Below are 12,418 nucleotides of genomic sequence, written 5' to 3'. Positions count from 1 at the left end.
TGTTTGTTTGACTTTCCTTTCCACTTGAACAGCTAGCTCCCAGCTGAGCTCCATCCTTAGTTCAGCAACTGCACTCAGTTGTCGAGTGGGGGAGGAGCTCAAGATGAAGAGGACCAATCAGAGATGGCAGCTGCTGCTGGGGAAAGACAGGGCTGCTTTAAGCCTTTGCTTTGTCTGCTGCTGCAGCCATTCTCCTCCGGACTGACAAAAGAGAACCTGCTTGGGGGGACTGCAGCTCAGCTGGAGGGGAGGGGGGAAGAGAAAATTTTGAGGTGGCAAGGCCTGCTGTTGCCCACACTCCTGGCTATGGGACTGGGGAGAGGGCAAGGACTGGCCTTGGGGGCCCCTCTGAGGCTGTGGCCCAGGAGACATATGTCTCCCTTTGTCTTATTGAGGGCATGCCCCTGATCAGCCTCCCCCCTTGAAGAAATGCGTGTGCTTAGTGAGAATGTGCAATGCAGTGGACTCTGCCAAATCAACATAAATTCTGTGCCACAGTACTGAATTCTGCAACATGCCTAATTTTGCAAATTTCACTTCCTTACATAACGTAGTCTGCAGTTTTAACAAAGTATTCTGCATGCTACATTCTGGTCCAAGGAAGTGGCAAAGGGTTTGTGCAAAGCACTAAAGGAAGCCCTGCTTCCAGCAACAGCCCAGGCAGGAGGGGCTCAAACTTGGGTCCCCCGATGTTGTTGGACTACAGTTCCCACCATCCCCAGGCACACTAGCCAAATGCTCTCTTTCTCTCCCCCCACCCCTTGATCTGAAAAGATACTTGAAACAATGTTTTGACCCAAAAGGCTACCTCTGCCCATATACAAAAGACAATTCTTTAGATCTTCCTGGCATCTTAAAGAAAAAAATCATTCTTAAGAAGAAATAACACATATCAAAGCTGTAATTTCTAGTCTCTTAAGAGACTGGCTGCATCTTGGAACAGCTGACTAGTTCACTCTGCTCCTAGGCAGTCCTAGGCTGGTAGTTAGGCTACTTAGTCAGTTCATGATCTCTCTCTCTCTTTCACCCCACCCCAGTGGAGGGCTTGCACCCACCCCGCCCTGCCCCATTTCAAAACAATCAGTGCAGTTCATGTTCTTAGTCCTTGAATTGTTTCTCCGGAGCAGCCAGAATTATTGTTTTGGCTATTTTTCTTTCTTTCTCTTCATTAAGGGTCAGACTGGTCTCTTTCTAATGGTATGTAGGGCCTGGATGCATAGACAGAAAAACTGCTTAACAATCAGTTTGCTGCATAATTTCCCACCCCTCTGCTGTTGCTTCTAAGCAGGAATATGGCCTCACTTCAGCCAAGCAATGCCAATATGTCATGAGTTTGCTAGCTGTATATGCCACAAACTCCTGATCTCAGGCATTCCCCATATACCTTCAAGCATGGCTTTGGAGTCCTAAGGGCCAGAAAGGTTTTCTTTTTTCAAAGATCAGAGCTGAGATTCTCCTCAGGAAACAGTTTTCTGTGTCCAGAACTACATTCTGCACTTTTCCTGTGTTTGAAGAATCACTGCCTATATGCAAGCCTGCTTTTAATACAAGCAGCCTGCACTTGGTACAAAAGCAAACGCCTTGGATCAGCAGTGCCGCCTTGTGGTGTGAAGTTAACTGGTTTTTAGATACTCAAAGAGCACTTGTGGTTTTTCAGAGGAAAGTATCCTTCAAGAAACAAGGAACTCTTCTCTTGCCACCTCAGTTTTGAATTACTATGTTTATTATATGAAAAGATTAAAATGCAGGACAGGAATAGCTCTGAGAGGCTAACATTTAGCTTAATCGCAGTGTTAAGCTTCCATTCATTATTCCCATCCTATATTTATGCTTTTACATACTTTTTAATACTCTGTGCATCCCAGAGACTGATGAGCAGGAGGTTTAACACAAGTCAAAGGAAGAACCTCTTCGCACACAATGCAAAACTAACATTTTATCCAGAAGAGAGGGTCACCAGAAGAGACTCCACCTCTGAGCTGTAAACATGATTTTAGGACATGGTTGATACCAGTATTTTTTTTAACGAGCAATTTGAAATAGGATGGGTCACACCTTTGCCCTGTGCTTGCTGATGTGAAAACAATTCTTTATGGACTGTGCATTAAAAAACAGGATATCATCATCCCCTCAGCAAACTCTCGCAATATCAGAACTTCTTGTTTTTTGCAAAGTTGGAAGAACAGCGGGCTGCCAGACTGAGAGAGAACCTGCTTGGCCAGAGTTCTTGGAACCAGAGGCATAGCAAGGCTGGGACAAAAAGCAAACATGGACCCTGCCCCACATGTCTTTTTGGGAGCGGGGAATGAAGAGCAAGATGTCATCCAGGCAGTGGGGCCCTATCCCTCAGACATTTGTCCCCCGTCGTCGTTCAATAATTGCTACGTCCCTGCTTGGAATTGTTAATACATTTAAAAATGTGGATGGGGAAGGAATTGTCTTGCCAAAAGAAAAAAGAAAAAAGGAGACTGCCAGAGGAAAAATGGAGGTTGCAAGCAATCAAGATGGCTCCCTGGTACTGTGACACAGGCACACTGTGAGGTGGCTGTGGAACTGGATTTGTGTATCATTTCCTTCCTTGTAAAATTGAAATTGACATCCATGAGAAAAACATCAGGCGACACAATTCTAATGATTGGAAGTCCTCCAATGTTTATAAATATTTAAAATGCTGTTTCACTGCACATTATATCCTAACGTAGGAAGTTGCAGTTTTCGTGTACTTTCCATGCCTTTTTCTACCAAGGGTTCTTCTGCAAGCCAAATATTAACTTGCACCAAAATGGTTGGTTTCCCATCCTTTCATTACGTCGAAGGCTATCACGGCGCCTCCTTCCTGGTCTGCCCTGAAGTAGGCAACTCCTGAGTGAAAGAGAGAAAGTGACAGGAGGACATCATTTAATGCCACCTAGAGCTGCCAGCAAAAGCTGCACCCCCACCACACCGATTATCGACAACTCGTCCTGGACAAGGCTGCTTCTCTCCAGGCCTTCCACTGGTGCTGAGCTCTAGGCCAGTCTGTGCTTACAGACAGCCAGGGTCGGCCCACCCAGGAGGCAGACCTGGGCAGTCACCTAAGGCGCCCGTTCTTGGGGGTGGGTGGGGGTGGGGGGTCAACAGTGCCAGAATATAGCACTGCCAGTTATTCTCTGAGGCTGTTCTCATGAGCAGCCGGGGTTAGGCTGCTCGTGTGAAGTGCCGGGATCGAGGCTGGTCCCGGTGCTGCTCTCTCGCCTCGTCTGCCCCACCGTTTTACCCCGGCCTTTAGCCAGGGTTACGGGAGCAAGTGCCAGGGTCATGGGTGTGCCCATCTCCCTAGAGTGCCCAACTCCCAGGAGCGTTCCCAGACATCTGGCTTTACTGTGAGGCTTTACTGCGAGTTTGAAGCTGCCCCAAAAAACCAACACAAAAAGTGGATTTTTTTTAACCCCAGATATAAACCAGGCTACACTCTCTATCACACAACGAAAAAACGGAATTGTGTGTGAAGTGCACCCCAATAGCTTGCAGGGGCTTTGGGGTAAATTTGGCTGATATGGGAACACCCACTGCCCTTCTGTTCCAGAGGAGAAGCGAGCTAAAAGCTGGGTATGGAAAACTTCCAGGGGAATCTCCCAGTGCTTTGGCAAGGCTAGCAAGACCATCCCTAAGCGTGGTTCCCTGACTTATTTGTTATTCCATCTTATTTGTTATTTCTCTGTGTAAACCGCCCTGAGCCATTTTTGGAAGGGCAGTATAGAAATAAAATAAAATAAAATAAAATAAAATAAAATAAAATAAAATAATTGTTTCTCGGGCTTGTGTTTGAAGTTTCCGATGAGGCTGAATACTTTGCACAGTCCCCTAGGCACCAGGCAGAGATGCCCTGTTCTCACCATGCAGAGCTGGGCTTCCCCCCAAGCCCAGTGCCAGGCTCTGTCGAGTGCTGGGGGTGGGGGGCAGCTCCCACGAGGAGCCCTCTGCACCATCTTGGAGGGCATGCACAGAGTGCTGGGAAGCAGAGCCCTTCAATGCTTTCCTCCTAGAGCTCTTAAGAGAGGCTCCATCTATCTCTATATTTATTTCTCCTAGGCGTACCCGTCGCTAATCCCAAGTGTGGCAGCTCTGGTGAGAGTTTGCAAACAGCCGCCGATTAGTGATGGGATGGGGGAGAGAACAGGGATGTGGCCGCTGGCGGGAGCAGACTGTGGGCAGGCATAGAAGCAGGCTGCTCCTGCCAGCGGGTGGCTGGCCGGCTGGTGGGAGCAGGTGGCGGCGGGAGCAGGTGGTGGCAGGCCGGCCCGGCTACCGGGAGCAACAGGCGGTGGCAGGCCAGCCCGGCCCTCGGGAGCAGGTGGTGGCGGGCCAGCCTGGCTGCCGGGAATTGGTAAGCAGGAGGAGGGGGCGGGCTGGTGCAGGTGGGGAGTGGGGGGAGAAATGGCCCACGGGGAGAGGTGGGGTGGCAGAGGCGCAGACGTTCTGCGCCCATCCCAGCTAGTTTGTCTTAAAGGTCCTCCCAGCACTGAGTACTGTGTAAAAGTAGCCCAGTGGGAAATGGCTGGAAGTTGCAGTGGGGCCGGGATTATTATTCCCAGCCAGAAAGTCAAGGGTGAATCTCCCCTCGAGAGGCGAAGGGATGGGGGTTGGGTGCACATGCGAAGCTCTTCGCTGCACACCTGACACAGGCCAAGGCCAAGGCTCACACGGGCACAGGCTTCTCTCTCCATCCAAAGAGACACATAACTCTGCAAAGGTTTCCTCTTATTTCCAAGGAAAGTGTCTTACAGCTAAGAAGAACTATGGTGCCGAGTGGTTTCTTTGGAACCCAATGCTGCTAACGCAGCCTTAAAAGACAGGTAAGATCACTGGCATATTGCCGCAAGGTATTGCTGCTTGGTGTGACTACCTGGTTGCGTTTGCAAGCAATCTTCTTTGGGTGCAAAGGGGACACCATCGCTAAGAGTGCCTCAAGCCTGGAGTGAGATGCTGAAGAGCGGGGTTGGGACACCTACCGTCCACCATGAGGCCAAAGGGTCCCAGAGGCCAAAGGGAGCCATTCCTGAGCAGATCTTCAGCACTTTTGCAATCTGCTGGGGAGCTTCATAGGCATCCTGCAAACCACACATGGTAGTTAAAGAAAGGACAGTCGGGCAACCGCTGGAAGAAAGGAAACCTGTCCATCCTTCCTGTTTTGATTTGCCACGAAGGGGCCCCTTTGCACAGCCACCTTGCCACGTGCCTGGCACGGCCGGAAGACAACAGGGGCTCACAGAAGGAAAGGCACAGGCTGAAGTGGGCTTCTTCCAGATGGTGATTTAGTTTAGCATCCATCTAGTCCAGCATCCTGTTTCACACAGTGGCCCACCAGACACCTCTGTGGAGCCCACAGGCAGGAGTTGAGGGCATGACCTCTCTCCTGCTGTTACTCCCCTGCAACTGGTACATAACATAAGAACATAACATAAGAACAGCCCTGCTGGATCAGGCCCAAGGAGGCCCATCTAGTTTCGCACAGTGGCCCACCAGATGCCACTGGAAGCGTACAGGCAGGAGTTGAGGGTGTGCCCTCTCTCCTGCTGTTACTCCCCTGCAACTGGTACTCAGAGGCATCCTGCCTTTGAGGCTGGAGGAGGCCCACAGCCCTCTGACTAGTAGCCGTTTTTAGACTTCTCCTCCATGAAGTTATCCAAACCCCTCTTAAAGCCATCCAGGTTGTTGGCTGCCACCACATCTCGTGTTAGAGAATTCCACAAGTTGATTATGTGTTGTGTAAAAAAGTATCTCCGTTTGCTGGTCCTAGATTTCCTGGCAATCAATTTCATGGGATGACCCCTGGTTCTAGTGTTATGTGAGAGGGGGGAAATTTGAAAAAACCCAACTTCAAGTATATGCTGATGGGTTCTGAGCTGTCAGTGACTGACCAGGAGAGGGATCTTGGCATCGTGGTGGACAGCTTGTTGAAAGTGTCGACTCAATGTGTAGCAGCTGTGAAAAAGGCAAATTCCATGCTAGGGATCATTAAGAAGGGGACTGAAAATAAAACGGCTAATATTATAATGCCTTTACACAACACTATGGTGCGGCCACACATTAATGATTCTCAATCTCCCCTTCCCTCTGAAGGGGACTGGGACTACACAGCCCTCGGGGACATGGTTTTGGGAGTCCCGGTTGACTTCAGAGGGAAGTGGAGATCAAAGTAAAGTGGCCTTTCTCCAAAGCATGCACACATCAGAGGTAGGATGCCTCTAAATACCATTTGCAGAGGAGTAACAGTAGGAAAGAGGGCATGCCGCTCTCAGCTCTTGCCTCTGGGCTTCTGTGGGCTACTGGTGGGCTACTGTGGGAAACAGGATCCTGGACTAGGTGGGCCTGATCCAGCAGGGCTGTTCTTATGTTCTTATGCTGCACCTACTTTTTCTCAGTTTGTCAGCAGATGGCGCTAAACGTATGCAATGTACCTGACCCTCAGGTAGACAACCTGCTGCATCTCTTGTTGGAATTTGCACTGGAGTTAGAACAAACAGCTGCCTGGCAGAGCCAATGGTGTGAATGTAGAGCCAATGGTCTATGGCTCTACAATGGATGTAGAGCCGATGGTGTGAATGTGGCCCCCGGAGAGCCTGGCAAATTGTTCTGCAAAGGTCACTGCTCTGCAAGGCTACAGAGATCTCCAGCAAAGACAGCCCAATAGCCCCACAAAGCCTCAGTTTCCCACGGCCCTTTCAGGATGCAGACTTAAATAGGATCCAAACCACTTTCAAGCAGGTTCCCATGGGTACCACAGCCTTCATGTATATACCGAGGTCCCCAGCCTGACACAGCTTGGCTGCTCAGGGGAAGGGCCCAAGGGCTGCTCTGATGCCAACATCTGAGCCATGATTCGCTCCTGGCACTGGCCCCAGGGGAGGCGTCTGTCCACAGGGATGCTGCCGTGGTCTTTGGGCCACAAATCCCTGCCTCCACACGTAAGGTTCGGTCGTATGCTAAAAACAACAACAACAACAGATATTTATATCCCACTTTTCAACAAAAGTTCCCAATGCGGAAGAAGAGAAATGCCTGCTTCGAGGGGACAGAGGTTTCCAACTTGTGGTCCCCCAGGTGTTGCTGAAATAACTCCCATCATCACCATCGTGGCTGGGGATGATGGGAGTTGTAGTTCAGCAACAACTGAGATTGTGCAAAAAGGCTGTTGGAGATGCAGCTCCAGTAGCACCGTCTGTTTGCCCCTCCTGTCCTGGTCACCACTGGGGGCATCAGGAGTAGAGATAATGGGGAAGGGTTTTCCTCTCTATTTTCCCTCTTCTTGTCTCTCCCTCCCTGGTAGTCTGATCCTCTCAGGAGTTCCTCACCTCCTCTTGCTTGCTCCCTGCTCCACTATGTTTCCCATTAGCCACATGGCTTTTTTCTCTCCCTCTCTGTTCTACACTCTGAACCTGGAAAGCTCAGGGACACAGGCTTTTCTGTCCAAGTATGTAACTTCCCAAATAAAACTTGCTTGCTTTTGAACCTTAACTGTCTGTCTTTAATTCATCTATCTAATCTATCTATCACATTTATATACCACCCTCTACAGAATCTCAGGACGGTTTACAATCCAAAGCAACCATGAAAACCTAAAAACCGTATCAACAGATTAAAATCATCACAAATAAAACTTCAAAGCATCATAATGGACTTGCTCTTCTCACACACATCTGCTCTGCTATAACTGGGCTGAATTAAACCTCTCCCCACCAACAAGGGCAAGGTGGCAACATCTTCTGTGAGTTCAAGACCCAAGACCCACCAGAAGGGTCCTCCCTCTGTGCAACATCATTCCTCTGTGTCCCTTAGCTATTTCAGCTCCATCACACCCATACAACATTAGTCTAGATGCAGGCCATTGTGTTGTGTGTAGACATTGTTAACCAACTGTCCGCTGCCCCTTTAAACACAACCATCTGCAATCATCCCCCCACACCACACTTTCCCTTGATTTTTATTGATTTATTCATTGCACACCCTGCTTTTCTTGAAGACGACAGCCCTATTTAGACATTATGTTGAACATAATTGGACAATGAGTGCACGGCTTATACAGTTATTCACATGTTACATTGAGCATAGGTACAGAAGCAGGCTTCCTGCCTGGACCATGCATTTCAGGGAGCCTGTACCCAGGTTCATGTTTACAATGAACGCAGGTACAGCCATTCACACAAAAACATACATGGTTGTAGAGAGACATGTATACACTTGTTCAACATAATGTCTGAATACAGCCATAGTAACTTACAACAATGTAAATACAATCCAGATATTTAATTCTCTAAGGCATGCCCGTGGCTAATATTCTGTGTGGCAGCTCTCGCGAGAGTACGGAGAGCTGCTGGATAGGCTACCCATGGGACGGGTGGGAGAGGGGGATATGGCAGCAACAGCGGCGGTCGAAGAAAACTGCAGCGGCTGGCCAAGCAGAACAAAATGGCGGTGGGCTGCGTGCCGCACGGGCAGGCAAAATGGTGGGGGATGGGCAAGCAAAACAGCAGCGTTGGCGGCTGGGGGACAAGGCGGCGATGGCGGGCGGTGGGCGGGCCAGCGGGCAGGGGAAGAAGTCGGACGGGCAGGGGGTGGGGTGGGGTGGGAGAGAAAACAATGGTGACGGGGGAAACCGTGGCAAGCGGGGGTGGTGGTGGTGGGGCAGGTGGCTAGAGGCACAGATGCTCTGTGCCCAGCCCAGCTAGTAACCAGCCAGCGTGGTGTAGTGGTTAGAGTGCTGGACTAGGACCAGGGAGCAGAGGCGTATTTAGGGAAAATAGCGTCTATTGAGCATGTGCGGTGGCAATTTTTAAAAATAATTGTTTAAATAAAAATGGCTGCTGAAAACAAAATGGCCACTGCGCATGCTCAAATGGCCTCTGCGAGGCCTGGCATGGCCTAGGGCCTCACAGAGGCCATTTTAGCATGTGTGGTAGCCATTTTGTTTTTGGCAGCCATTTTTTAAAAAAATTAATTTTAAAAAATGGTGTCCCCTTTCAAGTGCTCTGCCTGCCCCACCCTAGATACGCCCCTGCCGGGGAGACCCGAGTTCAAATCCCCATTCAGCCATAATACTAGCTGGGTGACTCTGGGCCAGTCACTTCTCTCTCAGCCTAGCCTACTTCACAGGGTTGTTGTGAAAGAGAAACTTAAGTATGTAGTACACCGCTCTGGGCTCCTTGGAGGAAGAGTGGGATATAAATGTAATAATAATAATAATAATAATAATCAGCAATGCAGCCTAGGAGAAACCCTGCTCCACAGCCCCGTCAGAGAGCTGTACAGACCTGTTAAACAACCCGAGAGTTGCCAACACTGTGCTAAGCCTGAGTTCTATAAGCCAGCAGAATGCAGTCTTGGCCAGGAGTGCTACAAAGCAGACGTTGTCACGACTGTTCTAGTGCTACGCAACTCACATACATGATGTCTAGTTTAGATATGTTCTTGAGTCTCCATTTGAACATATGGAGTCCATTGGTCCGTTCAGGTCAGCACCGTCTACACTGACGGGCAGAGGCCTTTTCCCAGGGCTTCAGAGGTCTTTCCCATCCCTACATGGGGATGCTGCCAGGGGTTGAACCTGGGAACCTTTGCATGCGCAGCAGAGGCTTTACCACTGAGCCACAGCCACATCCTATACATATAAGAAAGAAGCTGCCTCAGACCAAGCCAGAGCATTGGTCCAGCTAGCTCAGGGCTGCCTACACACTGACTGGCAGTGGCTCTCCAATGTTTCGGGCAGGAGTCTTCTCCCAGCCCTACCTGGAGATGCTGCCAGGGACTGAACCCAGGAACTTCCTGCATGCAGACCAGGGACGACTGCGGGGAGACATGACAGAGGTCTATAAAATCATGCCTGGTGTGGAGAAAGTGGAGAGACTTCTCCCTCTCTCATCACACTGGAACCAGGGGTCATCCCATGAAATTGATTGCCGGGAAATCTAGGACCAACAAACAGAAGTACTTTTTAACAAAACATATAATCAACTTGTTGAATTCTCTGCCACAAGATGTGGTGACAGCCAACCACCTGGATGGCTTTAAGAGGGGCTTGGATAACTTCACGGAGGAGAGGTCTATCAACGGCTACTAGTCAGAGGGCTGTAGGCCACTTCCAGCCTCAAAGGCAGGATGCCTCTGAGTACCAGTTGCAGGGGAGTCACAGCAGGAGAGGGGCATGCCCTCAACTCCTGCCTGTGGCTTTCAGCGGCATCTGGTGGGCCACTGTGGGAAACAGGGTGCTGGCCTAGATGGGCTTCCTTGGGCCTGATCCAGCACAGGGCTGTTCTCATGTTCTTAGGGGCTCTCCCAATCAGCTATGGCCCTTACCCATTCCTCTCTCCTCCAAAGGAAACCCCCCCCGGTACAGTTGCCTTCTGATTGCTTGAAGAAGGGGGAACACAACAGAAAAACCTAAGTCGCTCAGTGTGGCCAGCTGAGCACCCCTCCCCTGCCTCCCAGAAGAGAAAGGGGCTCCTCCTCTTCCTGGGTTGATCTGAGCACCTTACCAGAAATCTGTGGCTCCCGTCCTCTTCAGCTGCAGCCACGAGCACCTGCTTGATTGAGCTGGGAGCGTCCGGGGGGGTCTTGGGCTTCTGCTTCTGCATTCCACCAAAGGGAGTTCAGGGGCATCTTGATGGTGGAATCAGGCCTGGCGGGTTGGCCCAGGCAGCCTCCTCTTGATATTGCTGGGCACGATCCGGTGGGAGACTGGAGAGGCCGGGTTCCATCGGTGGGTCAGGGAGGGATCCGGCACATCCCACTGTCCTCTGTCGGCTTCTTGCTTCTCGTGGCTCACAAATCTGTGCAGAAAGGTCTGGTCTCGGGGGATTCCACAGGCCTCCTGAACCATCCGTGTGGCTTGCAAGGCCGTCAGGCGGACCGAAGGGTCGGGATCTTGCTGCAGTTTGGAGAGTGCTAGAACAAAAGGGGAAACCTGTTCCCAGAGGGCTGCCGATAATGTTTCCGAGCGGAATTCAGATACCAACAACCAATATTTATATACTGCTTTTTAACAAAAGTGCCCAAAGTGGTTTACATAGAGAAATAATAAATCAATCAAATGGCTCCCTGGCCCCAAAGGGCTCACAGTCTAAAAAGAAACACAAGATAGACACCAGCAACAGTCGCTGGAAGGATGCTGTGCTGGGGATGGAGAGGGCCAGGTGCTTTCCCCCTGCTCAATAAAGAGAATCATCACTTTAAAAAGGTGCCTCTTTGCCTAGTTATCAGGGGTTAAAACAGGGGTGGAGCCACTATTGTGCAAACAGGTTCAAAGAACCTGGGCCGCCAATGAAAAGGGCCGCCAAAGCCCACAGAGGGGAATGGCTTGGGCTCTGGAAGAGCCCCAAGTGGGCTCTCCCCCGTCCATTTCAGGCAGCATTTGCTGCCTGACAGCCTTTGTTTCCCTTTCTCTCCCTTCAGCAAGGGGAAGAAAGAGAAACAAATGCTGTCAGACAGTAAGCACTGCCTGAAATGGACAGGGGAGAGCTCACTCACATCCCCCGTGCGTGATGTCATGCACACAGGGGCGTGGCCTCAAGCTCCGGAGAGCCCGAGTGAGCTCTCCCCTTGTCATTTCAGGCAGCGCTTGCTGCCTGACAGCATTTATTTCGCTTTCTCTCCCTCGCTGGAAGGAAACACTGCCTGAAATGGACGGGGAGAGAGCTCGCTCGGGCACTCTGGAGCCTGAGCCATGCCCCCATGCACGTGAATTCACACACATGGGGAATAACTAGAGGGGCCGCTGAGTGGGGCTGGACACAGGCCGCCATTTGGCTGGCTCCACGCCTGGGTTAAAATTTAATTCAAATTCAAAGTACTGGTTATTCCCTAGAAAGCCCTCAGTGGCTTGGGTCCAGGGTACTTAAGGGAGTGCCTTCTTTGTCATGAACCCTGCCACCTATCAAGATAACCTGGGGACATCCGGTCAAGTTGCCATCGGTTCGTTTGGTGGCGACTACAACTCCCATAACCCCCAGCCACAATTTATTGTGGCTGCAAATGGCCAGCAGGTGGCGATACATCATGGTGTATGGCAGGGGTTCCCAAACTGGGTAGCAGATGTTGCTGAACTACAACTCAGACATTCCCAGCCACAGCTGCGGGAAACCCAACTGTGGAGAACCCCTGGAGTGTGGAATAAGAATTCAGCCTGAGCAACCTGCTTAGGTTGCTAATGCACAGCGAGAAAGGGAGCTACGTAATCGGGACAGAGAGAAGCGAAACAGAAACCGCTTTTGTTTTCAAGTTCCAATCCCAGCCCCTCGTCTGGGATGCCCCTGGGCTTAATAAAGGCAGCTGTTCTCCGGCTGCTCCAGGCAAGAGGGCCCTCACTGGAAAAGGCGCCTCTTTGCTCAGTGAGCCGGGATTGGCAGCGAGCCAGAAGAGACCCTGGAGGCTGGGGCAGGAGATG

At 50.6% G+C, this 12,418-nt stretch overlaps 1 protein-coding gene across 1 annotated transcript in view; it reads right to left on the bottom strand.

Annotated features, from left to right (window-relative positions):
- Positions 1-2,632: 2,632 nt before the first annotated feature.
- Positions 2,633-12,418, bottom strand: part of LOC128351018 (maestro heat-like repeat-containing protein family member 7) — a 34,168-nt gene continuing 24,382 nt past the window's right edge. Inside the window, exons 16-18 of the mRNA XM_053310092.1 lie at positions 10,512-10,920; positions 4,992-5,090; positions 2,633-2,862 (exon numbers count right to left, since the gene is read on the bottom strand). Of these exons, the coding sequence (XP_053166067.1) occupies positions 10,649-10,920 (272 nt within the window). The 3' untranslated portion in view covers positions 2,633-2,862; positions 4,992-5,090; positions 10,512-10,648. The remainder of the gene's footprint in view (positions 2,863-4,991; positions 5,091-10,511; positions 10,921-12,418) is intronic.

This window comes from Hemicordylus capensis, chromosome 3 (assembly GCF_027244095.1).
Source record: "Hemicordylus capensis ecotype Gifberg chromosome 3, rHemCap1.1.pri, whole genome shotgun sequence".
NCBI lineage: Eukaryota > Metazoa > Chordata > Lepidosauria > Squamata > Cordylidae > Hemicordylus > Hemicordylus capensis.
The sequence above is the reverse complement of the archived record's forward strand: the minus strand, read 5'-3'. Positions and strand labels throughout refer to the sequence as shown.